Here is a 22,567-nt window from a genome sequence, read left to right as displayed (position 1 = left end):
ATGGGTTTCAAAGACGCCGAACAACCCAATTGAGACCGAATCGCAGACGAAGTATATTGAAAATCGCATCGTACGACACCAGAATAGCTCTCCGTCGTCCATTATTGAGAGCCTACGGCAGCTGAGAAAAGGAGTTACAATGATGGTGCACGAGCAGACCCTTATGCGCCAAGACCTCGCCGAACTTCGAGATGCAAACGACCGCCTCAGCCGCTGTCGTCGTACGAAAAGAAAGCAGCTACAGAAAGGAGGGTCCCTCACGATTGATCAGGCAAAGGATTTGAAGGCTTAAATCGATGCGACGCAGCAGTTAATGGCGGAAACGAGTCAGAATAGTGGTCGTACGAGGAGGCCCGAAACGCGCGCGCGACGATGTGGCGTCTGCGGCGAGCCTGGCCATAATGCTCGTACGTGTTAGAAAGTTGTATCTGCCTCTGAAGAAGAGGATTCTGAATAGTTTCAATTGATTTAAGGCGTTGTGGTTGAATTGTCTTATACATTATCGTACGAGTACCTGGAGGGTGGCCCACTTGCTTGTGTGGCCCGCTTGCTTGTGGATTACGTTAATTGTTAACGCGAATGTCTTTGTTGCACACACACCTCCCACTCCGCCGCACAGCCAAGAGCTCGCGTCGCGGTCAGCTTTCCTTACGCCGGGAAGCGCCAACGTCTGTAATCAGACGAAGCCGCATGTGCACTCGGCGCACTGACTCTGGCCTCATACAACATCGATTGAGGAAATGCGCTCGGGTCGCATTACCTTCGTTGCTCGCGCTTCGCATATTGCAGGTTATTGTAGAACGATCCGAACTGTGCGTAAGCTCCATTGCTCCTATCAAGATGCTTCCTCGTTGAAAAAAGCATTACAGTTTTCGATGCATGCCTTAAATAGCCATTTGAATCTCCGTGTCAGGTGCCGATGCTATCTGAGTATGGTGCGCGGGAGGCGCCGTCGTAAACATGGTAATTATCCATCAACATGCTCCTCGTTAACTTTTAAGTTTGTGAGGTTAAAACTTTGCTCAGGGTTAATCCATGTTCGATGCAGTGATTATCTCAAATAGTCAAGTGCGACTCTTTGCACCGCAAATGATTCAAAGTCGGTGCTTCAGAGACTATGCGGCAAAGTTGTGTTGCATATGCACAATAGGGCGTCACAGGTGATTGACGAGTCTGCCTTGCCATGTAAGGGTCTTATCGAAACCCCTCCTTACCCCGCACTTTCAGCCTTACGTAAGAGCCGAGACCGCCCAATATCTTACCGTGATAATGCTGATGCCTGCAGCCCATTTGACTTTCTCGCGTGATATTTGGCGACCGAGATTCCTTCAACCCGACCAGGAACCCTGAATGCCGTCGGTAATGCTCTACAATGCGGCTACTACAACGAGATAACGCCAACAACTACACCCTCACGGATGATCTGCGCGCTGACGACGTTCCGCCCTACGCAATTCTTTCCCACACCTGGGGCACCGACGAAGTCATCTACAACGATGTTAAAACGAGTTCCAATGACTGGCGACAGAAAGCTGGCTACGATAAGATCGAATTTTGCGCGGATCAGGCCAGGCGACATGGCCTGCAGCATTTCTGGGTAGACACCTGTTGTATCGACAAATCTGACGCCATCGAACTCCAGACTGCAATCAACAGCATGTTCAGGTGGTACCGTGGCGCGAAACGATGCTATGTTTTTCTGTCCGACGTCTCCTGTCCTTCGATCACCAATCAGCAGGCGGGTATCGGGTCGTGGGAGACTGCGTTCCGACGTAATCGGTGGTTCACGCGAGGCTGGACACTACAAGAGCTGATTGCCCCGCAGATTGTCGAGTTCTACTCAATGGAAGGTGTCTTCTTGGGCGACAAGAGGTCGCTAGAGGCTGTCATACGCGACGTAACAGGTATCCCTGCAGAGGCTCTACGGGGAACACCATTATCTGATTTTACGACCTCCGAACGCGAGGCGTGGGCACGCAACCGGGAAACGAAGTATGAGGAAGACATGGCATACTCGCTGCTTGGGATATTTGGCGTTCACATGCCACTCATTTATGGCGAGGGTCGCGAACAAGCACAGAGAAGATTGCGAGAAGAGGTCCAGAGATCTGTAAAAGGTGAGGCACAGTTCAGCAACTCTGGAAGAGAGGATTTACACTGACTAATGCATTTAGGCACTCATCATGACAGATTCTCGATCAGCTTCAGCCTTTTGGACGTCCCCGAGACTCCACATTTTGTAGCAAGAGATGTAGAAGTAGCCGAGATGCGGAGAATGCTGTGCTCGGATGGGAGCCGTCGCATTGTCGTACTCCATGGTCTCGGCGGCATCGGCAAGACACAGCTCGCTGCGACATATATCAACCGATATCGGGACGAGTACTCGGCCATCTTCTGGCTCAATGTCAAGGATGAAGCGTCCATTCAGCAGAGCTTTGCCAGAGTCGCAACGCAGATCCTCGAACAGAATGCCGACACCGGCAGCCTCAAGGGGCTGAACCTACAGCACGACCAGAACAAGATTGTCCAGGCCGTGAAGGCGTGGCTCAGCTTGCCAGGCAACACCAGATGGCTCATTGTGTACGATAACTACGACGACCCAAAGCTTCCAGGGCGGAAATCCGATGCAGCGGTTCACATACACCAGTTCCTGCCGATGGCATATCAGGGCTCCATAGTAATCACAACACGGCTGTCGCAAATCGACATAGGTCATCACATTCGAGTTGACAAACTCAAATCCGAACACGAGAGTCTGCAAGTACTATCAAAGGCATCTGGCCGGAATGGCTTACAAGATGGTAAGAGTCTTGAGGCAGTCAGTTTTCAGCCACTAATAGTGTCTTAGATAGTGACGCAAAAGACCTTGTGCGAGAATTGGACGGGCTTCCCCTCGCTCTAGCTACGGCCGGAGCATATCTGAAGCGCGTCCCGATCAGCACACGCGACTACCTCCGCCACTACCAAGAATCTTGGACCAGAATTACCGGCAATCTGTATCTCGGATCCTATGCAGATCGTACCTTGAGTTCAACATGGCAGCTGTCGTATAAGCATGTTCAGACACAAAACCCGCTTGCGGCTCATCTGCTCCAGTGGTGGGCCTACTTCAACAACGAAGACATATGGTTCGGTCTTTTCCGGGCTAGAAGCGGAATGGGCCACGTGTGGATGAAACAGCTTTCAGAAGAGCTCAACTTCAACGATGCGATGGGCGTACTCCATGACTACGGCCTTGTCGAACCTACATCTTTGTTCCAGGGGATACAAGGGTATAGTATACATGGTTGTCTGCATTCTTGGACGGTCCACATATTGAACGAGGAGTGGAACAGCTGCTTGAACAAGCTTGCAGTCGAGAGCGTGGCGTTGCAGGTTCCATCAGACGTGGAAGCTGAATATTGGCTGCTTCAGAAGCGACTAATACCACATGCGATCCGGTCTTGTTCAACAGTACAGGAGAGCGATGTTCCCTCGGATTGGGCTTTTCATTCTCTAGGTGATCTCTACTCTGCTCAGGGGAAGCTGGACGAAGCCGAGAAGATGTACTTGCGGGCGCTCGGTGGATACGAGAAGGCACTAGGACCGGATCACACATCAACACTTGCCACAGTTAACAACCTTGGGACCCTTTACAAGAATCAGGGGAAGCTGGGTGAGGCCGAGAAGATGTACTTGCGGGCGCTGGATGGATGCGAGAAGGCACTAGGACCGGATCACACGTCAACACTCGACACAGTTAACAACCTTGGCAGCCTTTACAGGGACCAGGGGAAGCTCGGCGAGGCGGAGAAGATGTACTTGCGGGCACTCCATGGGAAAGAGAAGGCACTGGGACCGGATCACACATCAACACTTGACACAGTCAACAACATTGGCAGCCTTTACTTACGTCAGGGGAAGCTGGGCGAGGCGGAGAAGATGTACTTGCGGGCGCTGGATGGGAAAGAGAAAGCACTGGGACCGGATCACACATCAACACTTGACACAGTTAACAACCTTGGAATCCTTTACAAGAATCAGGGGAAGCTGGACCAGGCCGAGAAGATGTACTTGCGGGCGCTAGATGGGAAAGAGAAAGCACTGGGACCGGATCACACATCAACACTTGCTACAGTCAACAACCTTGGGAACCTTTACTCTAATCAGGGGAAGCTGGGCGAGGCGGAGAAGATGTACTTGCGGGCGCTAGATGGACGCGAGAAGGCACTAGGACCGGATCACACATCAACACTTGACACAGTCAACAACCTTGGAATCCTTTACACTAATCAGGGGAAGCTGGGCGAGGCCGAGAAGATGTACTTGCGGGCGCTAGATGGGCGCGAGAAGGCACTAGGACCGGATCACACATCAACACTTGCCACAGTTAACAACCTTGGGACCCTTTACAAGAATCAGGGGAAGCTGGGTGCGGCCGAGAAGATGTACTTGCGGGCGCTTCATGGATACGAGAGAGCTGTGGGACTTGATAAAGTCACGACATACCGGCCAGCGATCAATACCCTTACGAACCTAGGATCTTTGCGCTCAAAACAGGGCAATGTTCGTCAAGCGCGGCAATATTATCAACGTGCTTACGATGGTCTTGACCAGCTCCTCGGGCCATTGCACCTATCCGTCCAGTCAGCGCGACACACCCTCGAGCTCACGAATACCGCCTGTGAAGCTGGGACATGTTCGAGCGATGACCAATATTTGGGTGATTCAACACAACCCAGGTGTCAAATAAGAGGCGACGAGATATTTTGAAGCGGGTCCTAGGTCTTCATATAGGGGAGGAAAGTCGATAGTATGTTAGTCTGATAATATACTGTACTGGCCCTGGTATTGATGCCTAGATTACCTAATGCTCGAGAAGATCGAGGAGCACGACCGGTCATGTCCTATCTTCTCTAACCCTCGCTAAACAGTCTTCAGACACTATACCATTTAGTTTGGAGTCGGACAAGGCGAAACACTTTCTATTATATGCAAGCTATTCGACCTGCAACGAGTCTGCCAGATCCATGATTGCCGCGTCGCCTACTGTCCGCTTCAAGGGTCACTTGAATTCAATTTTGACCGGGATTGGTTGACGTTGTGGCGTTTAGGTTTCAGCATCGAAGTCGCTCATCCTTTGTCTCTTACGCAGATGCTGTGATTTATGCTGCCGTATTTCAACAGGCCTTGAACGCTGTGGCGATCTTCTGGGGAAACCATCGCGCACTCCCGTACCAGATGTGTTAGAGCTGTTTTGGTCCTGGTTCTTTCGTTGCACTGTCGTTCCTGCGCTGGATGTCTCCGACATTGCCTGTGTTCCGTCAACGAGGCGTAATTTTCCTTTGCCCCATACATAGCTGCGTTCTTTCACCTTGATCTGCTGTTGCAAACTCAAAAGATGTCGCACCTGCCGTTTCAGTTTCTTGTCCAGCCCGCGTATCTCTGCATGCCGTTCTTCAACTGAAGTATCTAGTTTACTTAGCTCGGCTTGCCGTTTTTTGAGCTCTTTAATAACCTCGTCTAGCGTATCTAGCTTGGACTGTCCTGTTTTGTTCAGTTTATTTAGCTTGGCTTGCTGTTTTATGAGCTTATCATTAACTTCGTCTAGCTTGTCTTGCTGTTCGGCGATTGACGAATTGAGGTTATTTAGCTCATCTTGCTTAGACTGCTCTTCTCCATAAATTCTGACCAGCTCTCCCTCGCGTTCCTCCACGGAGGCGTTGAGCGTATCCAGCTTCGACTTCCCTTCGTCCAGCCTGAGAAGGTTCTCCCGCCCTTGTTCTAGTAACATACGAATATGTGCGATATCGAGAACTTCTTGTTCCAGTATGGACCGGCAATTGATTGCTGTTCGGCCGGCTTCGAGGGAGATACCTAGTTCATCGGTTTGTCCCGTAAGGAGAGACGCTATGGCAGTCTTCTCAACCACAAGTCGCGTTAACAACCGAGGGATGACTTGTTCGTTAGATACGGCTTGCCGATTATGACTTTGCCCCTCCTGCCCCGCCGTATCCTCGCTCTCAGACCGCTCTGCTCTTGGCACTATCTCTGCCATGATAGTGTCGGTCAGATCCGTAGCTGTAAGCAAATTATCAAGTTGAACTCCAGGCGGGAGCTCGCGACCAAAGAAAGCAAAGTACACGGAGCGGCGTACGAAGATTGACGTCATCAGCGGGAAAGGGCTCATCAGCTCTGCATGGAGATTCGGGAGAAACAGCGACTCCCTGTCCCGCTCATGGTCAATGTTGTGAGGTAAACCCCACCTTATTGGGCCTTCGTTCTGGCCGCTAGTCTGAGTGCTGGAGGATGCTTCTGATAGAGGTACTAATTCTGCACTTTCGAAGACTCCCGTGATCTGATCAACTACACCCTCGAGGTTCTTGTACATATATCGTCCCGGCTTTATGACGGCCAGAAGAGCTGTTCGGGCAACCTGTCGTGATGGTGAATGCTGAAGTATATTCCTTATTGGCTCTGATGTAAACCCAAGCCGGGAAGCGAGATCGGCTAAGCGGAAGAGCGTTACTTCATCCCCTTTCTTGCGTGGCTTGGCTCGAATATGTGCCTTCTGTGGTTCAGCTGGTAGGTCTTGATAGATGCGAAAGGCGGCCAGCCACAGCTGACGACAGCCCAAAGCGAATCGAGTCGCTGCGTGCCCGGGCAAAAGCTTGTACTCAGAATCCGAGAATTGTATTATACATTGGTGCTGGTTCGCACTTCCGTCTGTCAACATGCTTTCTAAACAACCATCGATAGTGTCTCGTGGGCCTAGATGCAGCAACCTTCTCAGACTATCGGTAGCACACTTGAGATACTTCAAATCTTCGAAAAAGGTATGAAGGGAAGGGATCAAAGTGTGCCTAGACACTGTACAAATTTGGGACCACATTTCCCCTCGCGCTTGCTCGGTGAACCCCCCAAGGATGTGGCCACTTCTCAACTTGTCTAGAAGGGAGGAATGGTCTGACTGACAGGCCCCAGGGGCCATCCCCTGCAACGCCCGAATCGTGTCTGCATCAATTTTCTCCATTTTATTCTTGTCATCCCCACATATTGTCCTCCACGTCTGTCCTATACATCGCAGGTAGGCGATGATCGGCTGGAGACGGTTAGAAGAGTAGCATGGAGTTTAGACGAGGATAATACCTCTTCACATCTCAAACTCATCATTTGATGTATCACCGTGAGCCTAAAGCCACTGAACAGAGCAGGGACGATTAACAAGTCGTCGAAAGCTTCTAGGAAGGCCTTATTACGGCTCAGCTGTTCAAAGAGGTTCCTCCGGTTCTTTGATAGAGCTGAGAGCTGCCCAAGCCATAATCGCTCGAAGTATTGATTCTTCTGTCCGTGAACACCTTGATATTCACGAATCTTGCGATAAAACTCTCCATCGCTCGGCGCTTCCCGATAGTCGTGCTCCTCAAGAAACAACCTTCTCAAGTCATCGCTGAGGTCTAGTATGGCTCCCTGTTAGCCTTGGCCTGCTTGAGCTAATGGCTACTTACCTTCTAGATAGAGATCTACTATCCAGCGGGTTTGGGCACCATCAAATGCCTCACAAGCTGCCAACGCCTTCTCGCCCTGTTGCAGGCACTGCAGCTGGGTGTTTGGTGGTAGCTCAAGTTCTACATGAGGCTCTGTCTCTTCTCGAAGCCTCTGGGCCTCTATATTGGCATTGCGAAGACAAGAGTCTAAGAGTTCTGGGCTTATGATAGCCTTCGCGTGGTGCCGATGCTCGTCTGCGCGAAAGCCCTTTTCCTCGCGAAACTTGCGCTTGAATGGCTCGAGAATTCGCCTTTCTGGGGCCAGCTCGGTCGTCCATCTCGGCCCAGCGAAGCATAAAGCGTTTACACGGATGGAAGCTACGCCACAGAACTTGGCACGGCGTTCTTGGTCAAGCCGACTGTTCGTTTCCGCGAACGTCATGTTTTGGAGACATATACTGTAGGTTGGAAGAAGGGTAGCATGTATGGCAGCCTAGCCCATTTAACTGTCGTCTTCGAGGAACGTGGGTCCTGAGCGCGAAGCGAACGCGAAAGTGGCTTCCCAATGCTAACAGCATCTCCTCGAGGGCATCGCAATATCCATCGCACCGCTCAGTAGCAATCATCCGGAACTGTGACACTACTGTACCACCGTCAGAGAAGGACCGACCATCTAGCAACGTCCGCTACTGTTTATGGCTTATCAGAGGAATGCCACCGGCGTTCGGCTCGGGAAGTGGCCAAGGGCCAAATTTGGCCTCTTGTAGTTGAGGGGAGGATACGAGGTGGGCCCTTTCGCTCGGAGTAGCGATAAGCCAAAATCAAGGTCAGTCTCAGACCTATATAATGTGCCTTGCTACCCTCTATACATTTCTCATCTTCCCAACATGTCTCATTCCATCGCCTTGATGTCTACAGATACTCAGATTCCTTCTGTGATTACCCCCCAGGACAAAACCAAAGAACCAGAACGTCGCAACGGTTTACTCAGTCCTGAAGCAACACCAGCGCCTGACAATGGGCGAGTCGCAGCTGACAATGGGCGTCGAATGGCCGCAGGGGGACGCCAGACCCCTGAAGCAACACCAGCGCCTGATGATGGGCGAGTCGCAGCTGACCATCAGCGTCGACTTGCGGCAGGGGGACATCAGACCCCTGAAGCTTCGACTCCCCCGCCGGAAAGCCAAAGTAATAACACAAGTACTCCTGTCGATCATGGGATTAAGCAGACCAAGGACATGATCAAAACCATCCTAAATTTCACCGATGAAGAGCTTGAGGAAAACCCAAAGAAGGTGCTAGGATTAGGCGATAGTGCTAGTCCTCGCGAAGTTCAAGATGCCTGGACGAACATGGGGCGTATGTTGGGTCGTGCCAGAAGGTACGATTCCCCAGATGATCCAGCTAGTAACGCTTTGAGCAGTAAGCATCCATCCATAACTTGTTAGTGAGTGCAATTGTTTATAATGGATTCAAGGACTCGAGATCGCTGCGCGCTTCGCAGGTGTACCAATGAAAGAGATCCAGCAGGTACTCGATTGGGACGAGGGCATGGAATCTGATACCGAAGACGAAGCGGACGATTTCCGTATGACCACCGATGACTTTGAGTATCCAATACCCCTTCCACGCGTTAGTGAAGTTTATAAACAAGCAACACCTGTCCTCAACCTGATGGCCAAAGACCCTACCAACGACAAGCTCAGCCAACAGCTCATGCAGTTCAATGAGAAGATTAGAGTGGATAATGTCAAAGAGAAACTCCATGAACACGACTGGCAGATTCCCGTTGAATGGTTCATTACACATTACGGACTAATTAGAGAGGCGCGTAGCCGTCTCCAGGCAAACCCGGAGGACAACCAAGCAAAGCGCGAAATTATGGCGGAGGAATCATTGATCGACAAAGAGATTCAGCTAAAGCATTTCCCCACACAGTGGTCAATCTCAGCGGCAGATGAAGCTTGGAAAAAGCAGCGTGAACAAACATCACTGTTCGTAGAAGCTACCAACTCGGAAGCAACCAGACAGATTAACCATTCGAAAGAAACCACCAAGATTGTGTATCCCTGGCCAACTAAGGTTCTGCCGGATGGGTCTGTCATTATAGGAGTCAAAAGAAATGGCTCTCAAGGCCGGCAGGTCTGTGTCGAGATAGAGGAGGCAGGGAGAACTGTCCGCTATCTCAAGCCAGCCTACAAAGTTGGCCTAAGAGCAGTCGACGAGTACGCTAAAGAACAGGGAAAATATAAGAATCTTGCAGAGGAACAGTCGAAGTGGTCTAAAGAGAATCGAAACGATATCGCGGAGCTTCTCTGGGTAACCAGCTCAGTCGTTAAGGGCGACCCCCCGAAGAGAGATCCTGTTGCCTACTGCTGTGTTAGGCTTTACAGCGGTAAACTGGATATCCTCACCAGATCGAGCCTATGCAAGGTTTGGGGGGATAAGGACGCAAAGACCGCGATCAAAAAGGTCTGCGACAGAGATCAAATTCTAACACCATGGGAGGCTCGCGAAGCTAGCTATAGCAACAAGGGCTTGGCCGTCGGAGAACAAGACCGCCACGGCAGCTCCGGCGTTTCCCAGGGACTTCCTCACCACGCAGACATGCGCCAGAGCTCCGGCAGTCACTCCCAGGCGAACAGTAAGGCAGCGCCTCAATTCGAGACTAGGCTCAACAGTCTTGAACAGCGCATGGATAAAATGACGCAGGAAACGTCCGAGACGAAGCAGCAAATGTCCGAAATGATGGCTCTTCTGATGGAAATTAAGCAGAATACCTCCCGAGCTGGCTCCCCGAGTGCTAAGTAGAGCGGCTGTTATACTCTAGGTTGCCTTCACTGTACTACTGTTGCACTGTCACTTTGTTTGTATCACCCCCTTCGTCTTGTCCTGGTTATATCTCTCTGTACAAAGCACCTTCACCTTGTCAAGAATATTGTCTACATGTTATTCCGTTTGATTCACTGATTGTTCTTCTTCCCATCTACCAACCCTGTTACCAAGGATGTTCTTGCGCGCTTCGAATGTCTTGGTAGAAGAGACGTGGTGGTTTTCCTCTATGGTTGCTCTCGATTAGACTTATGTTAACATGTTTTGATAAGATATTCATGAACTCTTCCGCAATATGAGCCATGCCCCATGCCCCATGCCTTCTTTAAAGTCTTACAACTAGTCCAAGGACGGCCTTACTCGTGGCACCATTGCCCCGTGTTTGGACAAAGTGAGAACCAAGGGGGGTTATGTGTCGCCGAAGGATTCTGAGGGTCTTTCTGCGAGAGGAAAGCTCGTAGAGCACATCGTGGTAGCCCTATCAAGCGTGATTGATAAGAAATTGAAGCCTTGGCATCCCCCATCTAAATCTCGGCCTAGAGCCGCGTGCATGCGTCTCTAGCCGACATCGTGTAAGCACGGACCTCTGAATGGAACGGGCAGCGCGTGCTCGACGCGCTGCGAGTCCCTGCCAGGGGAGACGCCCCAACGGCGAGCACTTATGAACGAGGGCATGCTGGGCTTGGGCGGCTGCAGAGGCACGTGTTTGCCGTTTACTAGCCACCGAGGCGGTCTCGGACGCACGTTCAAACAAGAGGCACCCATGCGCACGGCGGCGGCGGCGGCTGGGAGCCACTACTCGGAGCTTCAGGCTGATCAAGTACTTCAATCTCCTGATGTGGTGACATATGTTGCGCAGCCGCGGTGGGCTGTGTATTCCTGCAGTGCAAGTTAAGTTGCTAGATCACCATCTACTCCCACTTCGTGACCATGGGCTTCACAATCGATAAGGTGACTAGGGTGGTTGGAGAGTATCGAAGCCTCATATAACCCCAGCTACACTGCATCTCGTTATTGCGTCGCGAGGAGTTTCTTGCATTTAGCGGACAAGAAGCGGGCTACTAAGACAAAACAAGGCTACGGATTAAATAAGCCTAAGGTGGCGACACACACGCCGTTCCCTCCCTTCAAGTATCTGCGCATAATGCTTGTGCTTGACTTGAAGGTGCCTGACATGTCCATTTGAGTTGCCGAGTGCGTAAGAATGGTTAAACCCAGCGCAGCCGGGGCCTTTGCGAAACTGTGGGGCGTGGGAACTGCCAGCGAACGCGTCCCCCTCGCTCTCGGCACCCTGAGGAACCTGCGCAGAACCCTCCATTAATGGAGCACAGCGCTTTGGTCCTTAAGCTGCGGAGCACTGAATCATGGCCCTTGTTTAGCAAACTGGGACCCTGCACCCCATCCCTGATACATGAAATGTCAGGGTCCTCCATGATAACTCGACCCTTGCTGTCTAATGTCACCCCTTTCGGCAAGCCACTTTCGGCTTTTGGAGATATTCGGTCGTTTACCTGGTTCCCTCGACATCTTCTGGCTCCCTCAAGAGTCCTCTCTATGTATCCTGGGATGCCGACTGCACAAAGCTCGTACAACAAGAGCCGATTTTCGACCTCGTGTCTGGCGCCTTACTCGTGAATCGCACTCGCTGCAGACCCAATGAGCGCTCGTTTCACGCATAGGCCATTTCAGCCAGTTACTGAGCGCCTCATCATACTAGGAAGCCTACGCTCCATTGGATGTCAGCACTCCTCCAGGCACGCGCGGCGTGAGCAGGGTTCATTGCGTGATGCTCGATGACTCGCACATACGCACTAGGATCCTGATAGCTCGGAGTCCTTGTCGCGCCGACATGGATCTCAATCGGAGCAGGGCCATTTCTGGCTTCCTGGTCCCCATTCGGAGAAGCAGAGGGCGTGTGTCCCGTGGCATCATCGTTGCTAGAGCGGGCACGGACTCAATCTCCATTCTCCACTCAACGCCCCCCATTGCTATGTGCCCTGTACGATGAATGAAATGCCGAGACATGGACAAGGGTCTGACACCGCACTTGGTACCAGGCAACCTACATGGATTCAAGGTTTGTCGCGCAAACGGCGCGGCACGCACATGGATCACGAAAGGGTGCTTGCTTAGCTTGATCCACAGATATGGCTTGACTTCTTGTCCGCGTGTACACTGCTCCACTAGCACGCGGACATAGTTCTGACCCCTGAGCCCGAACGCGTAGGTTCGTCACTTGCATGCCGCACTAAGGCAAGGGTTTCTAGAGTCTTTCTTCGCCAAAGGCGGAGAGTACAGTTAGGTTCAGGTCCAGCGTCCTTGTGTTTGATTTAGACTTTTTAGCCCGCATCGCTATTTTTGGCTTTTGTACAGTGCGTAACCTGTCATATGGAAGCCTACAAACTGTATTCGACTTATCAGCACCGGCCACGCTAAAATCGGAGCCGAAACAAACATCCCCACACTACGACACCTATTAGCGAGTATCTCCGTGTCACGATCCTACCTCCAGGGTCAACCGTCTGGCAGGGCGCTGAGGTTGCTGTACTGCAAGATAGGTAAAGCCTGTGCAATAACACTTTCAACTCTGCTGTCGCTCTCTCTTTGGGGTTGTCGTGTCTCTGGGAAGAGACACCAGTCTCGGCAATTGAGTGACTAGTTCAAGTGTGTGGTGAAAATGATAATTAGAGTGATCGCTGAAGTACGAAGGTAATGGCTGTCTGTCTAGGAGATCCTTCGATACTATATGCACCTTTGTCCTTCATCGCAGTTCCTTGGACATGTTTGGATATGTTGCGATCCAACATATCCATTCCTGCTGACATAAGGGTTCTTGATTCGGTAATGAACCTTGGGTGTGCCTGCCCCGCGTGTATAATCCGCCCTTGTCCTTGGCCAGATCCTGCGACCTGCTGGTTGAGTCGTTACTGGCCTACGGCTAACTAAGGGCGTCCGGTGACGATGAGTGTTATATAATAAACGGCGCTGGCCTAACTAGATTTTCAAGAACATAATAAGTCATCTCCTTTTATAGAAGCTATACCGGAATCAAAATCCCAAGCGTCTAATACTACCGGAAAGCTCGAAGTACTGCAGTGATTATCTAAATAGAGGGAGCTAAGACAACCACTTATGCAGAAATGGGAATATATACAAGACCAAGCCCTGGAACAAGAGTGGGATGTGTTCCTTTGGAAACTTCGCCTTCTTCTTACTCTGCACAGTGACGCTCTTGCCGACCCACCGCTCTCCCTCGTCAGCAAGCTGCACCATCGCCGCCGTTACATCCCAGAAGCTAACATAAGTCTGAGATCGCTCTGTAGATAAAACATGCCCTGCGGGCTCGTCGTGAGAGATTCCGGCCGGCTTGAAAAAGACCGCGTCGATCCAGTCACTACGCTGGCGAAGGTACTCCTCCGCCTTCATGAGATCGGTGTAGATGTACCAATTTATCGCGAAGAGAATACTGCACAACGGCCAGCCTATGTCATTAATTGCCTGCTCCGTCTCGGAGGAGGACAACATGATCAGTGTCGGCAGCTTGACGGTACGCTTGTCCCTCCCGCCACAGACCTGCTCGAGGGCGGCAACGACGCTCTCGGCCTGGTCCTGCGCGATGCGGTTCCCGGGAATACTGGTAAACGCTGCTACGCAGAGGAACACAGCGTCGGTGTCGCGCAGGCAGGAAGCTAGCACGTCAATGGCGGAGATGTCGCCCTCGTGTACGTCGAAGCGGTTCTTGATTGCTGGATCACTACTGAGCTGTGGAAACTGCTTCAGCAGCTTGGCCCGGGACCGGACAAAGGCCTTGATGTGCACGTCTGGCCGCTTGAGGAGAGTCTGCAGGACGTGGCCACCGACTTTGCCGGTGGCGCCAAGGATTGCGTAGGTAGGCATGTTGCTCTTCGGATGTGTATATGCGAAGTGTTGTTTTTGTATTATGCCGAGAGATGATAGCTGTTGCTTGACGTGCTTACGTAGTCTGTGACAAATCGTTTAACCATCGCGGTGAGCAGCCCTAATATATCTTGGCCCGCTCGGGAGCATCGGGAGCCTCGGAATGGTCAGCTTGCGCTACTATCGCTCCCTAACGGCTGCAGCAGCTACGGGGTCCGAGACCCTGAACCCTTGCCGGTGCTGTCGGAGAGAGTCTGAGCGGCATTCATGTACGCAGGGCCGTGCTGCGCAAAAATTATAAATGCGCCGTTTATAGTAGTCGCAGCTAATGGGAGCAAGCGGGGCGGGGCGCATGTCGGGCCTTAACAATAACCCGAAGTCCGCCTGCCGTGCCCGAAGTCTGTTGTGACGACCCGGCCAGGCCGGGGACAAGGGCGGACTAGCGAAGGTTGGGCGGAGAGCATTAAGTAATCACCCTTACGTCAGCAGCCGACTCGTGGCAGTCGGCCTGGCGACAAGATAGTGTCGCCGGAACACGCGAAGACGATGAAGGTCCAAGGACATATAGATGCGGAGGATCTCCTAGATAGACAGTCATTACCTTTGTACTTCAGCGATCAATCTAAGTATCACTCTTACTCCTCACTTGACCCAGTCACTAGTGTGATATCTCGCAAGAGACACGAACGACAACCCCTAGAGAGCACGACAGCACGGAAGCAGTATTGCACGAGGTCCTACCTACCTTGTCAGGACATATACCCCACAGCGCCCTGTCACCCCGGAGATTGGATCGTGACACAAAGTACCATTAACATTAAAGGCGTAATCTTCGGATTCGCGCCAGTTCGTCTACCTAGCATTCTCGTGGTTCCATATCGTGTCTAGGTTGTTCGTACTCAACTAACGGCGCGCGGAGTACAAGAGATCGCATTACCTATAGCTTCATTGTGAAGCTTCGGCAGATCATAGATTCGAATAGTTCGTGTTAAGATTCGGAGAGTCGTAGATTTATTTCCGGTAACGGCCGTACCAGCAGCGAAATGTAGAGGTTAAGAGAGCGAGAGAGACGGAGATGATGGGTTGTGGAGCCGAAGTGGGGGTCTGTGAGTCATAGTCATGAGCGCCTAAAATGGCGACTGTTAAGGTAACATCCATCCCTGCATGGCGAGCCACCCTGCGTGCCGAGCCAAAATACAGGTACTTGACCTTTGACATAGACTCGAGCCCACCCACGCAGATGCAAATCCTCAAATTTATGTAGAACCTGTAGATTGACCAATTTCAACCCATTTCATCCCTCTCAACCATAGTTTTTAATCAGTATCGGATCTCGAGCCCGCGATCCGAACCCACCGATGTCTCGAAGTATTGAAAGACATAGTTATACACACCCCACCACTATCTTCTCATCGTCCCCGAAAGTCATAAATGGACATTAATCGAGTCTCTGATTCGGATTTTCACCACGACAAGTGACCAGCAGGCCCAAGGCTGTTGTGGGACGGTAATGTTAGCAACGTCAACAAGTCGATCGGTACCTTTCGAGTGAAGGGTCTTCCGGTTTCGGCTAGCGTCAAACGTCAAGTTGCGTGGGGCATGTACTGCTCGTACTGCCTGTGGCTGGTGCGTATGTGGCTATTTATAACTACTTAGTGAGAGGACACCTCTGCAAAAAGGTATGGTAGAGGACAGCCAATTCGTGCTCCATAGTCAGCAATGGCTTGAATAAGACTCCTCGCTTATTGTATAGACGAAGGCGTCACGTTATGAGAAAAGTACACGATTTGTAACAATGAAGGGTCTTCCGACCGATCATCTCTACCCTTAGAATACTGTACACGAATGGTCGGAAAGATGGCTGCCTGGCTGCACAGCACCGTAGCTGACTTGTGAGGTCGCGGTCAGCCTCGCTTCCCCGCTTCTATGTCTGTGTGATTAACCCCGCATTTCCTTTCCTTGCCATGCTGATGATAGATGCCTGATGCTCGAGGAGGCATGGTCTTTTATGACCAAAGCCGCATCACGCCGTCGCCAGCCAAAACCGTCAATCGTCCGAGATCCCCGGCTGAGGCTACGCTTGCAGGATGCGACTCTTGCAACTCAAAGCGGATGGCAGCCTCAGACTTGAAGACCACCCCCACGAGGACGCCCCGCCATATGCTATCCTCTCGCACACCTGGGGACCCGATGACCAGGAGATCACCTTTCAAGACGTTCAACATCATACAGGCCACCACAAAGACGGATATCAAAAGCTCACGTTCTGTGGCCAACAGGCTGCGCTGGATGGCCTGAAGCATTTCTGGACCGACACTTGCTGTATAGACAAGTCTAACAGCCAGGAGCTTCAAGAAGCGATCAATTCCATGTTTTGCTGGTATAGAGATGCCAACCATTGCTACGTCTTCCTCACCGATGTACACAAAAGTAGCAGCGACAATGACGACCACAGACTGTCACAAGGACAATGGAAAACAGCGTTCAGAAGCAGCCGGTGGCTGACCCGCGGTTGGACGCTTCAGGAGCTGATCGCCCCAAGATCAGTCAAGTTCTTCTCGGCAGAGGGGAAAGCATTGGGCGACAAGAATACGCTAGAGGCACTGCTCCACGAATGCACAGGGGTCCCCATCGACGCCCTTCGAGGGAGACCTCCAGCTGATTTCAGCATCAACGAGCGGCTCTCTTGGCTGGGGAATCGCAAGACGAAGCGCCCCGAAGATCTCGCGTATTGCATGTTCGGCATCTTCGACGTCCATATGCCACTCATCTACAGCGAGGGGCAGGAGAAGGCCTTCCTCAGACTGAGACGAGAGATTGGTAAGCGTCCTTGGCTTCACATGCGCTTCCAATCAGACTGACGACTTGTAGAACCCACACCGCGACGCGTCGAACCCTTCTCGACCGTCCCGTTCCTCCCCGATGCCGACTTCGTCGAGCGTCCAGATGTTACCGCGTGGCTGGATACAACCCTCGCGCAGCCAGGCGGCCGTGCCGCACTTGTCGGCCTGGGAGGTATCGGCAAGTCTCAGGTAGCGATCGAGTACGCGCACCAAACCCGACAACGATCGCCGAGTACGTACGTGCTCTGGGTGTACGCCGACACCGAAGCGCGGTTTGAGGAGGCGTATCGCGGCATTGCAGACCGACTGCAGCTGCCACGGCGCCATGATCCCAAGGTCGATGTGCTGCAGCTGGTGTATGACTGGTTGTTCAACGCGGAGAATGGGCAGTGGCTAATGATACTGGACAATGCGGATGATGTCGAAGTGTTCTTTCCAAGACGCCCTGACCGGGCTGGGACGAGTGTGTCGAAGCAACGGCCATTAGGATCGCTCCTGCCTCAGAGCACAAACGGCAGGATCCTCATCACGTCGCGGAGCAGGGAGGCAGCCCAAAGAATGACGGGCAGCAAGTGGAAGACCTTCCCGATGCAAGTGATGGACGAGAACCAAGCAACGCAATTACTTCAGAAGAAGCTCCGGGATGAGTACGAAGAAAAGGCGGCCGCTCTGCTGTCTGGTGCACTCGAGTATGTACCTCTCGCAATCACGCAGGCTGCCGCTTATATTGTCCGACGATCGCCACGAATCTCGTGCTCGTCATACCTAGAACAGTTTCGAAAGAGCGAGAAAAAGAAGGAAAGCCTGCTGGATCGAGATCTAGGTGATCTCCGGCGTGACGGGATGGCGGCGAACTCGGTCGTAGTGACGTGGCAGATCACGTTCGAACAGATCCAGAAGGAGCGGCGGTCGGCCGCAGACTTGCTCTCTCTCATGAGCCACTTCGACCCGCAGGAGATACCGGAATGGGTACTGCGAAGCTACTATCAGCGGAGATGCAGGAGTGGGAAACATCACGACAATGGAAAGGAAACCGACGAGGACGGCGAAGATTACCACGGCGAGGACGGTCTGGACGATGACCTTGAAACGCTCCGAGATTACTCGTTAGTAGCCGTGACCGTGCAACAAGGCATCTACGAGATGCATGCACTCGTACAGTTTTGTGCTCGAGCCTGGCTCTCATCAGTGGGTGATATAGCAAGATGGAAGCAGATATTTCTGCACATCATGTCAGAGAATTACCCGCCGGGGAGTTATGAGAACTGGTCAAAGTGTCAGCAACTTGAGCCTCACATTGCGCAGCTTGTAGAAACGCAGCCCGCAGATGCTAAGGGTGCAACAGAATGGGCGCGGTTATTAACGAACGCAGGATTGTATGGGTGGCAAGTGGGAGTGTACGACAGGGCCGAGGCATTGCTTTGGAAGGCAGTGGAGGTTCGAGAGGCAGTTCTTGGCGCAGAGAATAGCAACACACTTACAAGCGTCAGCAATCTTGCTCTTGTGCTGCGGTACCAGGGAAAGTACGAAGAGGCGGAGGTGATGAACCGACGGGCGCTCGATGGGAGTGAGAAGGCGCTGGGCAAGCACCATCCGAACACACTCACGAGCATCGACAATCTTGCTCTTGTGCTGCTGTCCCAGGGAAAGTACGAAGAGGCGGAGCAGATGAACCGACGGGCGCTTAATGGTAGTGAGAAGGCGCTAGGCAAGCACCATCCAGACACACTCACGAGCGTCAGCAATCTTGCTCTTGTGCTGCAGTGCCAGGGAAAGTACGAAGAGGCGGAGGCGATGAACCGACGGGCGCATGATGGTTGTGAGAAGGCGCTGGGCAAGGACCATCCAGACACACTCACGAGCCTCAGCAATCTTGCTGGAGTGCTGCTGTCCCAGGGAAAGTACGAAGAGGCGGAGGCGATGAACCGATGGGCGCTTGGTTGTCGTGAGAAGGCGCTGGGCAAGGACCATCCAGACACACTCACGACCGTCAGCAACTTTTCTCTTGTGCTGCGGTATCAGGGCAAGTACGAAGAGGCGGAGCAGATGAACCGACGGGCGCTTGATGGTCGTGAGAAGGCGCTGGGCAAGCACCATCCAGACACACTCGCGAGCGTTAGCAATCTTGCTTACCTCTGCTATGAGCAAAATCGACTCGATGAAGCCGGCGAGCTTTATGTCAACGCCTTGAACGGATTCAGGAAAGTGTTAGGGCCAAGTCATCCTACTACGTTAGCTTGCGAGGGTCGTTATACATCTTCGAGTAAAAAGATGGCTGCAATGAGGTAACACAGTCAATTTGCGCAGTCAATATTGCTAGTTGTTAACTAAATCATTTGATTTCTGGACGTTCACGAATGACCTTTCTTCCTCCCACTAGGTAGTGATGAATAGCCACATACGCACCAGCCACAGGTAGTACGAGCAGTACATGCCCCACATAACTTGTCGTTTGACGCTAGCCGAAACCGGAAGACCCTCCACTAGAAAGGTACCTTGCGACTTGTTGATGTTGCCAACATCACCGTCCCACAATAGGCTTGGAACTGCTGATCACTTTTCTTGGTGAGAATCCGGATTAGAGACTCGATTTACGTCTATTTGTGACTTGAGAGGCGATGAGGTGATGGTTGTGGGGTGTCATTGCGTATGTCTGTAAATGCTTCGAGACTTCGGTGGGTTCGGATGACGAACTCGAGATCCGACACTGCTCAAAATTTATGGTTGAGAGGGATCAGAGGGCTTGAATATGGTCAGTCTATAACTTCCAAACAAGTTTGAGCAGTTGCATGTGTATGGGCGGACTCGAGTCCATGTTAAAGGTTAAGTACCTGTATTTTGGCTCGGCACGCAGGGTGGCTCGCGATGCAGGGATGGACGTTAGTTAAGGTATTCCATGGCAGGATACATAATTCTAATCACTTGGCGCTGTTCATGGCTCCACTTTCCCTTATTCTCCGACTGGCCACTAGAGAGGCTGAACCTGAACCTAGCTGTAACCCTCGCAGTGCCCACCCACGCTTTCCAACAGCGTTAGTGTCACTCACGCATCTACATATGGCAGACTACTGTCCATGGCCCCTGGCACGGGACCAGGGACCGGGCAAGGCTATCACGGGGCAGCACCGTTCCTCTCTTGTTTTGAGAACCCGAGGTCTACACGAGACATGTCTCGAGCGAGGTCGCTATCGCTTGCTGGGAGGTACCATACTCGACCAGGCTTTGTCTCTGCGAGACGATTGGGCGTCAACTGCGCTTGCCAGGCACAAGATCACTGGCACAGTCAACGACATAAGGCTTAGGAGGCCGGGGTCGTGTCCCGTTCAGGGCGGCCTTTCCCGTATATGCTTGCGACCGGTTCCCATCCTAGCTATCGCGGCAACGATACTTCATGACAATACAAGTCTATTTGATGGTTGATCGTACCTAGCTCGGCAAATTCACTCCACAAAACAATCAGCAGCTCAATAACACCTCATCCGGGCTCAGTTGGACTCGGCTCGAGGTTACAGGGACCATGGAAGCCTGTGTCGCTCTATAAAACGCTCTCAGGGTTGTGCTTCACACCTGGCCTCGTGACTGCGCGTTGCTTCTACTGCACTACTACCTCTGCCAGGACAGTCGCGACCATCGCTCTCAGAGCCTTCCTCTAGCCACGTTCCACTTTGAAATCTCACGCTCACAGTGTTGGTGACAAGGATCGCATCTGAGGACGCCTCTTGCTCATTGGCAGACGTCGTTGCAACGGGAGGTGACTTCTGATTGCATGCATTCGGAGACGCTGGAGGCGCTGGAGACGCTGGAGTCTTGCTTCGCGCTGACTGGCCTTGGACGCCTACGCAGGTCATCTCGTTGCTCATGGTAGCCTGTGTCCTCACTAGAACATTCGCGACGAGCGGTCGTAGTGCTGGTAGACTTCCACATAGCAACGCGCAGAATTTCTCCACTGCCGACCACACGACGATGTCCACGCCGTCCCAAGTAGCATCAAAAGTCGTGCTGTAACTGACGGCGTACTTCATGCGGATCATAGATGTGAGGCAGGCGCTGACAACGAGTAAGCCTTCCGCCACAAGAGCGTCCTCAAGCCGGGAATGCTTACAAGGAACCAATACTGAACAGGGTGACCAGGATTATTCGACGGTGTCGCTGGATCTGCAGCTGCCAGATTTGCTTCATGGGTAAGATAAGAATGGCGACGTCCTCGACAATACTCAGAATGCCTCTACTATAAATAACAGCATTAATATCGATACAGCGTCGGGCCGTAATAAGCCGGTCCCAGATCGACTCGATTGGTATACATTGAAGAGCCGTAAGAAGAGTATAGACAGCCTCAAGTACCGGAAGAAGACAGAGTAGGGCCCAGGTAATGTGGCGGATCGTTGGAACCGGGAAAATCCTCAGATAAACTAGTAAGATGGCCATCTTTCCGACGACGAGAAGAACCATGTAGACGATGGAGTTCAAGTAGAATAACTAGTAAGGATGTTCAGCATGCTTACGGGAAGAGCGGTCAGGCAGGACTGGTCTCACCTTTAATATCAGGGTCCCCGTCTCTACCGGGATAGTCCAATAATGCATGCCGAAGCCGATACTCGCATTATACAAGTTGATCGCAGCTAGCACTGCTAAGAGTATCTGTGCTTCGTTAGTATCGGTGAGAGGCTGTCTAGATGATGACCTACGGCTGCAGCGATTGTCGCGAAGTCATCGCCTGAGAACCCTTTGGCGTAGCGGAGCCTGCTGTAAAGACGGAGTGCTATGACAGGAAAGACAATGACACATCCCGCAATGGTTACACTTATGACTTCTGAGCTGCGAGACTCTTTCGGATAGCTGGCGCAGATCTCCGTCTCGATCCTCCCGGCGACTGAGTCAAGTTAGTCAAGCCCACTCCCACGTCTGGGGAGCCTTACCTACCTGATCCGCGAAGGTACAGCTAGTCTGTACACATTCAGACAGACCAGCTTGGAGGGCTATATCAGCACAAAGACAGCTCGCAAGATCGGTGCCATTGCAGCCTTTGGCGGCAAATGCATCGACGATACAGAAGCGCTGCAGCAAGAGTTAGCACCGCAACCTGGGTAGACAGTAGTACTGACAGTACACTCTGGTGCAGCAGCCACAAGCTGCGCAACAGAGTCAACTTGGCCAACCGCCATACCAGTCTGCAAGACTAGCACAGTGGCAAGAAGGAATCGCCTGATCTTCATCGTGATAAGGAGCTCTCCGATTGACATTATTTTCTAAACCTTGTGGCCGATGGACGCTGCGACTGAGAAGCGCCCCCAGCATTCAGGCCTCAGGGCTTATATAGCATGTCGCATCCAGGAGCTATAAGTGGCGGAGTGTTATGACACGGAGGAAGACCAGCAGCCCTCTCCAATATTGGATGCATGACGGATGTCACAAGAACGACCTCGGCCCTCGCACTCATAAAAGCCTAAAATGGTTATTTAGTAAATGGAAAAGCCCTCAGCTGCCAGACGAGGGTTCACTCACGACTTCAATCAACACATCTAACAT

General features: G+C 52.1%; 7 protein-coding genes across 7 annotated transcripts; 4 read left to right on the top strand and 3 right to left on the bottom strand.

Annotated features, from left to right (window-relative positions):
* Window positions 1-1,372: 1,372 nt before the first annotated feature.
* B0I36DRAFT_369042 (uncharacterized protein) lies at window positions 1,373-4,732 on the top strand (the record flags this gene model as incomplete). The annotated part of the gene is made up of 5 exons (XM_046159705.1): window positions 1,373-2,117; window positions 2,175-2,801; window positions 2,849-3,277; window positions 3,356-4,427; window positions 4,540-4,732. The coding sequence occupies 5 exons, from the start codon at window positions 1,373-1,375 to the stop codon at window positions 4,730-4,732; spliced, it is 3,066 nt and encodes a 1,021-aa protein (XP_046006163.1).
* Window positions 4,733-5,089: 357 nt separating this feature from the next.
* B0I36DRAFT_254585 (uncharacterized protein) lies at window positions 5,090-7,908 on the bottom strand (the record flags this gene model as incomplete). The annotated part of the gene is made up of 4 exons (XM_046150825.1): window positions 5,090-5,553; window positions 5,971-7,081; window positions 7,129-7,436; window positions 7,488-7,908. The coding sequence occupies 4 exons, from the start codon at window positions 7,906-7,908 to the stop codon at window positions 5,090-5,092; spliced, it is 2,304 nt and encodes a 767-aa protein (XP_046006162.1).
* Window positions 7,909-8,933: 1,025 nt separating this feature from the next.
* Window positions 8,934-9,998, top strand: B0I36DRAFT_217683 (uncharacterized protein; the record flags this gene model as incomplete). The annotated part of the gene is made up of 2 exons (XM_046148990.1): window positions 8,934-9,444; window positions 9,514-9,998. Coding segments are annotated over 2 exons (996 nt in total), but the record flags the coding sequence as incomplete, so codon positions are not given.
* A 3,048-nt stretch (window positions 9,999-13,046) lies between these two features.
* B0I36DRAFT_337987 (uncharacterized protein) lies at window positions 13,047-14,446 on the bottom strand. The gene has a single exon (XM_046155719.1). It carries the CDS (start codon window positions 14,193-14,195, stop codon window positions 13,416-13,418), a length of 780 nt encoding a protein of 259 aa, XP_046006160.1. The 5' UTR covers window positions 14,196-14,446; the 3' UTR covers window positions 13,047-13,415.
* Window positions 14,447-16,282: 1,836 nt separating this feature from the next.
* Window positions 16,283-18,701, top strand: B0I36DRAFT_298887 (P-loop containing nucleoside triphosphate hydrolase protein; the record flags this gene model as incomplete). Its single annotated transcript, XM_046151964.1, has 2 exons — window positions 16,283-17,015; window positions 17,067-18,701. Coding segments are annotated over 2 exons (2,367 nt in total), but the record flags the coding sequence as incomplete, so codon positions are not given.
* A 231-nt stretch (window positions 18,702-18,932) lies between these two features.
* On the top strand, window positions 18,933-19,415 carry B0I36DRAFT_337975 (Tetratricopeptide repeat-domain-containing protein; the record flags this gene model as incomplete). The annotated part of the gene is made up of 1 exon (XM_046155718.1): window positions 18,933-19,415. A coding segment is annotated over exon 1 (364 nt), but the record flags the coding sequence as incomplete, so codon positions are not given.
* Window positions 19,416-20,928: 1,513 nt separating this feature from the next.
* Window positions 20,929-22,090, bottom strand: B0I36DRAFT_215033 (uncharacterized protein; the record flags this gene model as incomplete). The annotated part of the gene is made up of 5 exons (XM_046148953.1): window positions 20,929-21,085; window positions 21,141-21,517; window positions 21,575-21,660; window positions 21,723-21,911; window positions 21,958-22,090. Coding segments are annotated over 5 exons (942 nt in total), but the record flags the coding sequence as incomplete, so codon positions are not given.
* Window positions 22,091-22,567: the final 477 nt, after the last annotated feature.

The sequence above is a fragment of the Microdochium trichocladiopsis genome (assembly GCF_020744255.1).
Source record: "Microdochium trichocladiopsis strain MPI-CAGE-CH-0230 chromosome Unknown B0I36scaffold_12, whole genome shotgun sequence".
NCBI lineage: Eukaryota > Fungi > Ascomycota > Sordariomycetes > Xylariales > Microdochiaceae > Microdochium > Microdochium trichocladiopsis.
This window is presented reverse-complemented; position numbering and strand designations above follow the sequence as displayed.

Coding starts and splice junctions, on each gene's coding strand:
- B0I36DRAFT_337987 (XM_046155719.1), bottom strand. CDS start 14,195: ATGCCTACCTACGCAATCCTTGGCGCCACCGGCAAAGTCGGTGGCCAC.